The sequence below is a fragment of the Lycium barbarum genome, chromosome 3, assembly GCF_019175385.1.
Source record: "Lycium barbarum isolate Lr01 chromosome 3, ASM1917538v2, whole genome shotgun sequence".
NCBI classification, from domain to species: Eukaryota; Viridiplantae; Streptophyta; class Magnoliopsida; order Solanales; family Solanaceae; genus Lycium; species Lycium barbarum.
The window spans coordinates 128,631,825-128,646,075 of record NC_083339.1 but is presented as its reverse complement, the minus strand read 5'-3'; the positions used below and the strand labels follow the sequence as shown (position 1 = coordinate 128,646,075).

General features: G+C 37.1%; 1 protein-coding gene across 1 annotated transcript; it reads right to left on the bottom strand.

The window, feature by feature from the left end:
* Positions 1-1,326: 1,326 nt before the first annotated feature.
* On the bottom strand, positions 1,327-2,152 carry LOC132634160 (cysteine protease inhibitor 8-like). Its single transcript, XM_060350454.1, has one exon. The coding sequence runs from the start codon at positions 2,106-2,108 to the stop codon at positions 1,473-1,475; it is 636 nt and encodes a 211-aa protein (XP_060206437.1). The 5' UTR covers positions 2,109-2,152; the 3' UTR covers positions 1,327-1,472.
* Between the last annotated feature and the right edge of the window lie 12,099 nt (positions 2,153-14,251).

The window sequence follows — 14,251 nt, the reverse complement described above, 5'->3', positions numbered from 1 at the left end:
TCAATACTAATGCTAATAGAAGAAATTCATATCTAACACTGGAATGACAATAATTTTGATATCTATTCTTTAGTTTTATATTAGTTTAGAAAGTGAAAATACATAACTTAATTTTATTTTTTTCTTTAATATCTAGGCATGTAATTAATACTTATTAGCCGTACTTATTTTAACATGACTTAGTACTTTAAGGGGTCGTTTGGTATGAAGGATAAACATAAATAGTCCTGGGATAAGAATTTAGCAATTTCTTATCCCTCGTTTGGTTAGTAATCATGGGATAAGTTATCCCCGGAGATAGTGCTGGAATAACTTATACCTGCCACAGGGTGGAATAAGTTATCCCAGGATAAGTTATCCCGGGATAAGGAAGAAACCTCTTCTTTTTAGAAATTATCCAATGTATAATACTTTTAGTCCAACATACCAAACAATCAATAAAAAATAACTCCAGAATAACTAATCTCAGCATAACTTATCCCAACATAATTAATCCCAGCATAACTTATCCCAGCGTAATTTGTTTTTGAACCAAACGACCCCTAAGATTATGATCATTTTCTACATGCCTTATAAAATAGTTGTATTTATTGTAGCATGACTTAGTACTTTTAGATTATGAAAATTTTATTTTATGCAATTTCATTAATTTTTTTCGTTGAATATTTTAGTACAATGTCATCTCTCATCACGTTTTGTGTTATTTTCTTAATAAATATCTTAATTAGATAGTCGTATCTTACTAGGACTAAAGAAATATTTGAAGTACAAGTTATATGTTTTGTATGAAGACTTTACTGGAAAAAAACCCGAAAAACCCGAGCAACCCGAAAAAACCGAGAAAACCCGAGGTTGAAAAACCCGACTTTTGTTGGTTTGGTTTGGTGTATAGATTTAAAAACCCGATGCAATTGGTTTGGTTTGGTCTTTAAAAAATCCGAACCAACCCGGTCCATGTACACCCCTAACCACAACTGTCCACAAGGCTTCTCTATCAAATTCAAGGACTTATTATTCTCTTAGGGGTCGTTTGGTTGGAAACAAGTTATCGCAGGATAACTTATCTTGGGATTAGTTATTTTGGGATTAGTTATTTCACCCTCCTACTATGATAAAATAACACTACAATCTCGGAATAACTAATCCAACTAAACATGAGATAAACTCATCTCAAATATAATTCCAGAACTATTTATGCTTATCCCTCGTACCAAACGAGCCCTCAGTAAAAACAAACGCATAATATATATGAGTAGCTTTTAAAGGGGAGTGTCAAGTCGGGCCAATTAGTAAAACAGAACGGAGGGAGTAATTTGGAAGGGGGAATTAATAAATTAAAAACCTAGCTTCTTTATTCATATATACTTCATAAGCAGTATTACATAGAGCGAAATACCGAAAATACAAGACAAGAGATAGATCGATCCACATTATTTAGAAAGCTAGGTTAAGCATAATTATCCGCAAAATAACTATGCATCAGTCTTCTGGTGCTTAACGAAGCCAAATGGAATAGGCTGGTTATTGAGAGCCAGACGATTATTACGGGTCAAGCCCACATTGAGACACAGAAACGTAGCACCAAGACAATACCTTAAGTGGTAAGAACCTGGTTTAGTCTCCGCTTTCACAATCTTGAAAAAATTGTTTCCTAGGGTACCACCAGTTACCACAAACCTATCGGGATTACCAACTTTCCAAACAGTTTCGTTAATACAGCTTGAAGTTGCAACTGTGAACATGATATCAATGTCATTCATTTCATGGACGACATCAAAAGGTGTCGGGCGCGACTTCTTAGTAAAAAATGTCAAAGGCGTGCCTTTTTCTAATTCGCCTTTCTGGACGATGGCGTTTGGGCATCTGGTGTTTCCAATATTGACTAAGGCTACACTTCCGCCGCCAAAAAGAGTATTGAGAATAGTGTACGGCTCACCGGTCTTGAGTGGTTGGCCGTCCATGTCAAGCACTTCAGGAAGAACATTAATGTCGTCCTCAGTAGTAGTGGGCAGGACAATGGGATCGTCGGAAGTGAAAGTTGATGAAAAGGCCACAAAGGGAACCAAAGAGAAAGTAGTAAGCAAGAGGAAGCTGAAAATGGACTTCATGTTGGAGAGTGTTTTGTTATGTTGTGTATCTTTTAGTCTATTTTTAAAGCTTGAATTTATAGAGCTTAGTATAAGCAGCAGATGTATTTACTAGTTGCACGTTTTAGATATGAATAAAATTGTTCTCTTCTAGTTGTCGCTATGTTCCACATTTTTATGACACTTTTGTGTAAGACATGTCATAGGAACTGATTACATGAATATTAAAGCATGTCAATAATTGCATCAAAGATAAGTTTTTTTTTTTTCAAATAAATTAATATTTTATTATTTCTTTAGCTTAGAAGCCGCTAGAGGATTAACTCCATCAACACATTTATATCGTGCTTAGAAGAAATTGGTTCACGAGGAGGGAAGGACAAAACATGAAGCAATTTAAAAATTAGAGATTACAATCAGCCCATATTTTAATGCATGATTCACTTGGCTTTGGACTTCTCATCAAGAGAAAGAAGACGTCTGATGTGATAAATGATTTTCTCGAAATTGAAGTGCTTTTAAAAGGATAAAAGCATTATACTTAGGGAAAAAAAAATTCATAGGATGTCAAAGACGGAAAAAAAAAATTGAAAGTAAAGGTCGAAGTATCTTAAGTCGCAGTTTAGGACTTTGTTGGCAGAAATGCATAACATGGGTACATCATGATGGTTAGTAAATGGATATTCCATCTTACGATAATGTGTAATGCTCATTCATTATTCTTTTTATTTGCCTTTTTATATTCAAAATCTCACTGGTAAGCACATTGCCTCTCCACGCATAATAGGTCAACATCGTTGATTACACTGTATCTTCGATTGCCATTAAGACTAATAGTACACTACATGACCAATACAGCAGAACTGCAGAACTCATAATGTGATTTGCACTATGATGTCTTCAAATACTTTTTAAAAAAATTATAAAGGCTAAGGGAAAATGGAAAGGTGCATATCTATATATAATATAAAGCTACGCATAGACAAGGTGATGTGACACCTTTCTATGACCTAGAATCATATTTATCTTTTTTCTCCTTTTTTTGCCTATTTCTCATTATTTTTCTGATTTATACTAATTTAAAAAGTCTAAAAATGCCTAAATAATTACTCAATTAATTAGCTCAAAAAATGAAAGAAGAAAATTAAAGGCGTTAGTTTTCAATGCTAGTTTTTTTCTTTTCAAATTCTTTTAAACATTGTCCTAATATTTTTCTCAAATTCAAATAGTTTTATCTTTTAATTCAAATTCAAATATTCTTGAGATTGATTGATCTTTTTGCCACTAATATTAGTATTTTTACATTTGATTTTTTTTTTTTTGAAGCAGCATAACAAAACACAAGAAAGATACTCAAATAATACTTATTGCTAAAATCCATGCCAAATGGACTAATGAATGCATGAAAGAATCAAACGCCAAAATGAAACATAAAATGTAGTAGAGGTCTAACCTGAAGTCGTGACCTTATTCTGAAATGCAGTGTGCTTCATCAACAACCAAGAGACACATCCTTGCTCTCAACAATCATTATTCTGCAACACATTTTAAAAAAGCAATGATCCATGGAACTCACTCATATTTGAATAAGCTAAATCTGCTGGAGAAAATATCTTAAGATTCTTAAGTAATTATTTTCAAGTGACAACCTCGGTAAGTAAATTGCATAAAATTAATTAAAATAACAATAACAAATTAATATATAGTGGACAATAATAGTATTAATGAAAACCTCACCAATTTTAGTCGCCGGTGATTTTTCACATGAATAAAATTGGGATATGTAAAGAATGAAGTCAGAAAAGATGCAACTGACTAAAATTAAAAATCAAGTATTTTCTGTGCTAACATGTCGGCCCACTGCATAGCGGACATTTGTGACTTATCAGGTTACTCAAGAGGGACACTTCCCTTTAGATACCTGGGAGTTCCTATATCTGCAAAAAAGATATCGAAAATGGATTGTGAAGTACTTATCGACAAACTTACAGCCAGGGTAAAATGCTGGGGCTCACGACACTTATCATACGCGGGCAGGGCACTGTTGGTCAATGCTGTCCTGCTACATGTCCATAGCTACTGGTCATCCATCTTCATCTTACCTAAGCTAGTTATGAAAGGGATAATAGCAATATGTCGGAATTTCCTATGGGAGGGGAAGGTGCATACGGCTAAACCCCCACTTATAGCTTGGGACTTGGTATGTAAACCCAAAAGAGAGGGGGGGCTAGGGATTACTGATTGTATAAAATGGAATGAAGCTGTGATCGGTAAATATGTGTGGAATATTGCACAAAAAGCTGATGACTTGTGGGTCAAATGGATCCACCAAATTTACTTGAATGACGCTGAATGGTGGGACTATGCATATCCCCAAGATTGCTGCTGGTACTGGAAAAAAGTTTGTAATATGAGTACTCTCTTCGGACCTGGGTATGTCCAGAATGGGTGGCTGACTGCTTCAGGTAAATACACGATACATAGTGACTACAAATGGTGAATGGGAGAAGGCGAGAACTGGCCATGGTGGAGGTGGGTATGGAACAAAGGGAACGTACCTAAACACAGTTTTATATGTTGGTTGGAAATGCATAGGCGAATCCAAACTAAAGAGCGGCTGTTTCGAATGGGAATTGGCCTGGATAACAAGAGTTGGGATCGAATCTGTCGACCACCTATTTTTTGAATGTCCTTTTTCAGGTCAATGTATTCGGGAAATATTGGATTGGCTGGGGAAAGGGATAGTTAACACAGAGGTGGTGGATATATGGAAGAGGCTAGCAAGAAGCACCAAAGGGAAAGTGTGTCGGGAACTGGTCATAGCCATAGCAGGGGCACTGGTATATCGTATATGGCAAGCAAGGAATACAACACTATGGGAACGCAAAACTCCAGACCAACCAGCTTGGTTAAACAAATAAAAGATGAGTGCAGGATGCTAAGGGAAGACTTCTTGTCGAGGAAACAATGTGATAGGGAGAAAAAGTGGATCGAATGCCTACTGAGCTAGCAAGTAAGATGTAGGTTCAACTGCCAGCAAATAGACTATATGTATAGGTGAGAGGTCAAATATTGTAAGTTCAGAGTGGAGATTAATAAAAAAAAATTCTTCACCAAAATTAAAGACATTCATCGAGAAAGCAGAGCCTAACCTTTTATAAACAATAAACTCTTGCCCCCAACTTGATATGAGAACTCACATTCATATCAACAACAGATATTCGCGATCGCAACTTCTTTGAATAGATTGTGGAACCTAAAGAAGGCTTTGTATACGGTAAAAATCGAATGCGAGGCAAACCGGTGGAGCGAGGGGCCGACTGATCTGCCTTCTTCGTCATTGGAACGACCAAGCCCGGTGACCCGAGCATTCGTGGCCGTTGGTCCGTACGGCTGTTGGTCCGAGTAGCCGTTGGTCCGTGTGGCTGTTGGTCCGAGTAGCCGTTGGTCAGTGTGGCCGTTGGTCCGGGTGGCCGTTGCACGCGGGTCACGCGCCAGTAACGTCCTGTCCTGGTCAACTGCCCACCATGCGTGTGTCAGACGGCGCCGTCAGTCAAATCCCACCAAATCCGTGCAGAGCTGTCCTTGTTGCTATTATTTTATTAGTTCACATCATATGAGACCTATGGAGGTCACACTATAAATAGAGCACATCCCCCTCCTTTGTAAGGGTTGACATCTTTTACCTTCCAAGAACATTTATAATAGAAGAGCTCATATATTCAATCTCTCTCTGAATATCTGATCCGGCCGAGGCCGTTTGTTTCCATTTACGTTGTGTTTCTTCCATTAAGTATTCAACATGGCTTCTAAACATTCATGTCCGTAGCAAATTAAGCAAATCACCGTTACTAGCCGTTTTATTACCAAATACTCACACGCTTATTTTCCGCTATCAAATATATATATATCAAGATCCAAGCACATATCCTATACCCGCGTACAAATTCAATTGGTTTCCCAATTTCGGGGTAAACAGTTTGGCGCCCACCGTGGGGCTAGGATAATAGTGGTCTTTGATCTTGATCTCTATCTTACCCATCAAAATCGGAAACATCTGTTGTCCGTCTCGGAAGAAACAGACCAAATGGCTAACAGTGGGCAATCTGGTCACGTCAACAACAACGAGATCGTGGCTGAAAATGAAGGCAGCCGGCCACGAGGATTGCCAAACCCCACTGACCCTTTAAATACTAACAATTCAATTACTTTGTCCAGGACACAAGTTCGGAAAGAACCGGATACCCCGAATGATAATATTGACTTGCGTTTAATTTTTGAAATGTTGCAGGAACAGAGAGCGGCGATTGCCGAACAGGGAATCGCAATAGCCCAGCTGCAAAACGGAAGAGGCAAAACGACCCCGGAAAAGGCGAAGAGTGTTGCTGAACCCAGAAGAGATGAGGCACGGATGGTTGAAAGCAATGGCTCCGGAGCTGGTCCATCCACCGAGGTTCTGAGAATGTTCGAAACGTTGGCGAAGCGGGTGGACTCGACCGAAAAAAGGGTGGAGACATACAACTCCCGGGTGGATCAAATCCCGGGGGCTCCGCCTGTTTTTAAAGGGCCGGATTCAAAGAGGTACATCTAGAGGCCTTTTCCTCCGAGTGTCGCTCCGAAATTGATCCCGAAGAGGTTCAAAATGCCGGATATCCAAAAATATGACGGCACAACGGACCCTCACGAACACGTGACCTCATACGCCTGTGCTATAAAAGGCAATGATATGGAAGATGATGAAATCGAATCCGTGTTGCTGAAAAAGTTCGGGGAAACTCTGTCAAAAGGAGCATTGACTTGGTACGATCATCTGCCCGAGCATTCAATCACTTCTTTCGAAATGCTCGCCGGTGCCTTCATAAAAGCACACGCAGGAGCCAAAAAGGTGCAGGCTCGAAAGGCGGATATTTTCCGTATATTCCAAAGAGACAAGGAGCTATTGCGTGAATTTGTCAACCGGTTCCAAAGGGAACGAATGGAGCTCCCCCCGGTTCCGGAGGAATGGGCCGCACAAGCTTTCACAAAGGGGCTCAATGTTCAGAGCTCGACGGCTTCGTTCAAATTAAAGGAAAGCTTGCTGGAATACGAGGCTGTGACCTGGGCGGATGTCCATAACCGATACGAGTCAAAATTCGGATAGAGGATGACCAACTCGATCTTCCCCCGGGGCCCGAAAAAATGGACAAAAGCTCGGAGAGATCACGAAAGAATTACGAACCGGAGGCCGGACCATCGAGGGAAAGGTATCGGCCATACTCTCGAAAACCAAGCTTCAGGTCGAAAAAATCAAGGGATGGCCCGAGTCATTTCTCCGGGCGGGGGTGATAAACGGGCCAGTCCCCGGTTCAGGTATACCACCGAGGAGTCAAACGAGGAGGCCACGGCTGTGAAACTCGATCTCACAGATGAACTTCGCGAAAATGCGTTGGTCCGTATTGCAACCCAGAAGCAGAGAATGGGAAGGCACTACAATCGGAGAACCAATTTTTGACATTTCTAAGTTGGGGACTTGGTGCTTCGGAAAGATACCTTGAACACCAAGAATCCCAACGGAGGAAAACTGGGTCCGGACTGGGAAAGACCGTACAAGATAACTAAGGTAACGAGCAAAGGTTCGTGTCAGCTGGAATCCGTGGACGGGCAGCGATTGTGCAACAACCGGAACGTGGCTCATTTGAAGGGATATTACTGCTAAGGTATGGACACCTCATGTTTAACCTTTTTCTTTTTTGCAGGAAGTCAAGTACCGGATAAAGTTAGGATCTAGGTCTGAAAACGCGTGTTGCACTCTTTTCCTTAGTACGGTTTTGTCCCAAAATGGGTTTTTCGACAAGGTTTTTAATGAGGCAACAAGTACAACGTGTTACTTAACAAAATAAGGACCAAACGATCATAATGAATCGTGTCCCATCCAACATTTGCTACGGCAAAACTAAGGCCCGGCCACAACCTCCGATGTAAGGACCAAACGATCATAATGAATCGAGTCCCATTCAACATTTGCTACGGCAAAACTAAGGCCCGGCCACTGGCCACAACCTCCGATGTAAGGACCAAACGATCATAATGAATCGTGTCCCATTCAACATTTGCTACGGCAAAACTAAGGCCCGGCCACCGGCCATAGCCTCCGATGTAAGGACCAAACGATCATAATGAATCGTGTCCCATTTTTCATTTACTACAACAAGGCAGAAGGAATTAAAATTCTCATATGTACAAACATTTTGCAAACGCAAAGTCATCAAAAGCTGGTATAACAAAATCTTGGGTGTCTTTCTGTTAAAAGGACTTCGCCCCGATGGTAACCGCCGTATTCCGGCACTGCCCCACTCACATACTCTATATCGAGGATTGTGCCCGAAATTCGACAAAGGCGACAAGGTCACAATGACCCAAGCCAAAGCTCAGCAAATTCCCCCAAAACGGGGACTGCTACATCAAAAACTTTGCCAAGGATGAAAAAATACCGACCCTGAAGAAAATGCCTATCGTAATTCGGAGACATCTGAACTTATGAAGCATCGGATAAGTCCCACGGGCACGGTGAATTAACGACTATGAGTCGACCTGTCCTAAAACGGACCAACGATCATGACCAAAATAAATGGCAAACATTCAAAACGAAGAAATACGAAGGTAACGACGAGCTGACAGGGCCACCGGTTTTCGAAGTTATCCACTCCCCGTTACTCCGATAGATCGGAGATCCGGGAAGTGTGGGGCTATCTGTATACGGTAAAAATCGGATGCGAGGCAAACCGGTGGAGCGAGGGGCCGACTGATCTGCCTTCTTCGTCATTGGAACGACCAAGCCCGGTGACCCGAGCATTCGTGGCCGTTGGTCCGTATAGCCGTCGGTCCGTACGGCTGTTGGTCCGAGTAGCCGTTGGTTCGTGTGGCTGTTGGTCCGAGTAGCCGTTGGTCCGTGTGGCCGTTGGTCCGAGTAGCCGTTGGTCCGGGTGGCCGTTGCATGCGGGTCACGCGCCAGTAACGTCCTGTCCTGGTCAACTGCCCACCATGCGTGTGTCAGACGGCGCCGTCAGTCTAATCCCACCAAATCCATGCAGAGCTGTCCTTGTTGCTATTATTTTATTAGTTCACATCATATGAGACCCATGGAGGTCACACTATAAATAGAGCACATCCCCCTCCTTTGTAAGGGTTGACATCTTTTACCTTCCAAGAACATTTATAATAGAAGAGCTCATATATTCAATCTCTCTCTCAATATCTGATCCGGCCGAGGGCGTTTGTTTCCATTTACGTTGTGTTTCTTCCATTAAGTATTCAACATGGCTTCTAAACGTTCATGTCCGTAGCAAATTAAGCAAATCACTGTTACTAGCCGTTTTATTACCAAATACTCACACACTTATTTTCCGCTATCAAATATATATATCAAGATCCAAGCACATATCCTATACCCGCGTACAAATTCAATTGGTTTCCCAATTTCGGGGTAAACAGGCTTGTCCTTATTGCAACGTAAATTTTTTCTAATACAATAGAACCCGCCCAATGAATCACTCTTAGTTTCTTCATCATCAAGCTATTGCAAGTAATGCTCTATATGCCATGCGCCCTACACAATTATGGCGTTGGAAACAATAAGCATCGTCGGCCTCATAAGAGAAAAAACAATAAGCATCTTAGGATCCTAGTTTTGTTTTAGTAACATTAAGCTATTTCGTTATCCCAAAAGAATACTTAGAACCCAAGCTTCAAAAGTTTTCACATTGAAGACCTGAAACTTTATTTTATCACTTTGTTGAAAGATGGTTTTCTAGAATAAACATCGGATAGCAGTTTAAAGAAAATGGGATAAGAAAAAAAAAACGGAAGAGGCATATAAATAGGATAAAACACAAAGCAGTTTCAAATTCAAACTCAAAGTAGTTTCTTTTTCTCTCAAAATGCATCGTGTGTGGTCATGATTCATGCATGAGAAAATGGGGAATAGGGAAGTTACGTGGGTGAAGGCTTTGGAATTGTTTTAGTTTTTTTTTTTTTTGGTCTTTTTTCTAATTTTATCCTTTTATTTTTGTTTTTCTTTTTTTAAAATAGGAAGTATGCTTATTCTTTAAACAAATTTTCACCCGAAATACATGTAAAAAGTTGGATTGAGTCAAACTTTAAATTAACTACATTAATTCTAAACTAACAAAATTTATTCAAAACTTACTACGTGTTTATTTTTTGTTATGCCACTTAAATTAATTAGTTAATGAGTTTTTATTATTATCATTATTATTATTTTATTGGAATTGCCCAATATTTTATTCAAAACTTACTACGTGTGTATTTTTTCTTAGGCCACTTAAATTAATTACTTAATAATTTATATGTGACTATTTCTAATTATGCCACATGGTCGAATTAATTTTTAGTTTATAGCTAATTAGTTACTAATTACATGTGGCTTTTTTGTAGACCGCCACTTGGCTTAATGTGGTGCTTTTATCCTTGGCTTTTAATAATATATAGATATAGATTTCACCCGAAATATATATAAAACGTTGGATGAGTCAAACTTTAAATTAACTACATTAATTCTAAACTAACAAAATTTATTCAAAACTTACTACGTGTATATTTTTTGTTATGCCACTTAAATTAATTAGTTAATAAGTTTTTATTATTATCATTATTATTATTATTTATTGGAATTGCCCAATATTTTATTCCAAACTTACTGCGTGTCTATTTTTTTACCATGCCACTTAAATTAATTACTTAATAAGTTATATGTGACTATTTCTAATTATGCCACGTGGTCGAACTAGTTATCAGTTAATAGCTAATTAGTTACTAATTGCATGTGGCTTTTTTGTAGACTGCCACTTGGCTTAATGTGGTGCTTTTATCCTTGGCTTTTAATAATATAAAAATATAGATATAGATATAGATTTCCTATTCAAATAAATTTATGCACAAAATAATCTTTCTCTTTCCTTTCATTGTCTTATGTTCTATATCTCTTTGGTTACATTATCTTTTCAAAAAATGTTCTAGGTTTCTTTGGGATGTAATAAAGCAAGTAGAAAATTTGTTTCCCTGCAATAATGAAGTAAAGGGGGGCAAAAAAAAAAAAAAAAAAAAAAAGGAAAGTGAGAATCATTTTGTGCATAGAGTACCTGGATTCTCTACTTCTGTTTTTTCTTACATAAATAAAATAAAAGAAAGGTGTTTGGTTAATTGTTTTCTTACATAATTTCTTTTTTTGAAAAAGTTGATAATGAAAAACTCAGACCACATAACCTCAAATTTCAAGGAAAATATTATCTTTGTGAATTAATCAATATAGACACACACACTCTGTGCATGCACATACAAGAAAGTTTCATTTATTTTGTTACGACTAAACTTATAAGAATATTATTTTTAAATTTAATGATATCTTTCATACCGCGCGAAGCGCGGTTAAATTAACTAGTTACTAATAGGGTAAAAATTATTTACCCGCATCAACTTTATTTTAAAAATTAAACTCCCTCCTTAATTTTGAACAATAGACATTTTCCCTCCTTTATCCTAATTGATTTTTTTAAATTGTCTATTTTACCCTTACATTATTAGTCTTTACTTTTTAAAAATCATGATATTTTTTCAGTCTATGTAATAGATTTTCTATAAAAAATAAATATAATATTATTTTCCCGATGAAAAAAAAAGAGAAATTCTAATATAATTGAGTATATAAGATAATGACGTTCCATAATGAAATAAATGAGTAGAATAAAAAAATAATTTTATTAATAATAATCATAATTCTAATATCTTTTTGTACGAGTGAAAATAACAGGTAATAATAACTTTATAAACATATTTTAATGCAGATAATACAAAAATAATTAATAGTAACAGAGGTATATTTTAATGACAAATTCCTAAAAGAATATATATTTATTTGTAAATGAATTTTGAATTACTATTTAGAAAGTATTTCATTATTAACAAACAAAAGTCGTTTATCTATATAAACAATATAGAATAAGACAGAATTGAAACATGCATCTATATACATATATTATACTTAATGCATGTAATATTAAAAAAAAAAAACAATCATAAAGAATAGCTTTAGATTTTGTGACAAATTCATAAACGTAATATTCTACTTATAATGTTAATTTAAATAAAAATATATAAATACCAAGCTTAAGAAAAATAAATAAAAATATAATGTATAATAAATAAAGATATTATATAGATGGACAATCCAAATATTAAGGGTAAAAAAGGCATTGCATAAGATAAGGAGGGAAGAAATGTCTATTGTTCATAGTTAAGGCGGAAGTTTGATTTTTAAAGTAAAGTTAGAGAGGGTAAACAATTTTCACCCACTACTATAATTTAGTATTTATTTCTCCTGCCTTTGTAATTTTTTCTCCGATATTGCCTTCGTAATACTTAGCATTACTATATTTAAAATAAATAATAATAACATTTGTTACCTGCATAATTTGTGCAGGAGTTTGTATATTATTTTATGATAAGAAAAAAGTGGAATAAGAATGTGATCATTAGTAATGAAGAAAAGATTGTATCATTTACTTTAAAACGAGTCAATGGGGTGGGTTTTAAAAATTAGGTGGGTTTTAATTATTCTGAAATTTAAATGTGGATCAATTACAAAATGTCATGTGACTTTTTAAAAGAGTTAAATTTGACCTGTTAGTTTGAGAGGTATGTTTGAGCCAAATAACAAATCTTAAGTGTATTTTTAGACCCAAAAGTTGGAAGGAGAGGTATTTTTAAACCCAAAAGTGGAAGACAAATATTTATGAGCTTTTTTCAATAGGTTGCGGATATTTACGAGCCTTTTGCGTTACAAAACTAGTGGAGACTAGAGATAAGTATGGCTAATAGTGTAGCTTTTGTAACAGTAGCTTCACTCTACCTGATGCTCTAACATTACAAATGCATGCCTACTCTCTGATGCCTTATCTTTGGACTGAAAAATCCTGTTATTTCTCTCAATCCATATGACATGAATGTCCTCTGTAAATACCTGCTTCAGTAGATGCTCCTGGCCAGACTTCCCCTCTGTCTTCTGTAGTATCCACTATTGCATCTGTGAGCCATTTTCTAGTCATTTCAACCACTGCATTAACCCGGCCCATAATCTGGAAGCCGATTCACATAAATTGAAACAGAGAAAATATTATTTTTTATTACAAGCTTAGATTTAGGATTTAGGAGGATGAAGATTTAATATAAGTTTGTGAAATGCATCGTCGATTTAGATGTACTTCCAGATCTGATCTTTAAACACGAAGATGAAGTCGAGATTGTCAAATAAAATGAAATAATATAAAATCAGATGTCATTCTTGAACTGAAAATTCGTGGAATTCAACCAGATTTAATTCAAGAGCTTCTCAGATCTCTCAAAATAGGAATTTATGCGTTCAATCTTATCCTTTTTTCTTTTACTGATTGTATGAATAGAATGTATAGAGGAAAAAGGAAATGGGCTCCGGTAACCCAATAGTCAATAAGAAGAAGAAAGAGAGTCCGGAACCAAAATGACTCCAAAATGTCACGACCCGACCGGGGCCAGCGATTGGTACCGGGGGCTAATCACCGAGCACCCCTCATTCTACTGCTTATCATACTCATTAAACGCTCTTTTATCGATTTTACACTCAAAGCATAAGAAAATTCATTTTTCATTTCAAAACATAATACTTTATATGCACAAGCCTTTTGGTCATTGAAATAATATATATATATATATATATATATACATGGTAGCAACCTCGTGAGACCATACCACCCACACTGCGTATCTACGAGCCTCTACTAGAGTACTAGACATATGGACGGGACAGGACCCCGTCGTGCCCAAAACATACATGTACATAAAAGGATAACCATAAGCACCTCCAGAACAATGGAGTGCTCTCGACCAGCTAACAGCTCCTACGAGTCTGAATCAAGATCACCTCCCTATCTACCTGTGGGCATGAACACAGCGTCCAAAGAAAACGAACGTCAGTACGAACATTGTACTGAGTATGAGAGGCATAAACAATAATATCACATCGATGAAATAAAGGGAGCAGCAATATGGAACATCTGTATCTAACTGTCAAATATAAAGGAAATGATGCATGCTGGCTTACTCAAAATCATCACTATATCATATATGCATAAATG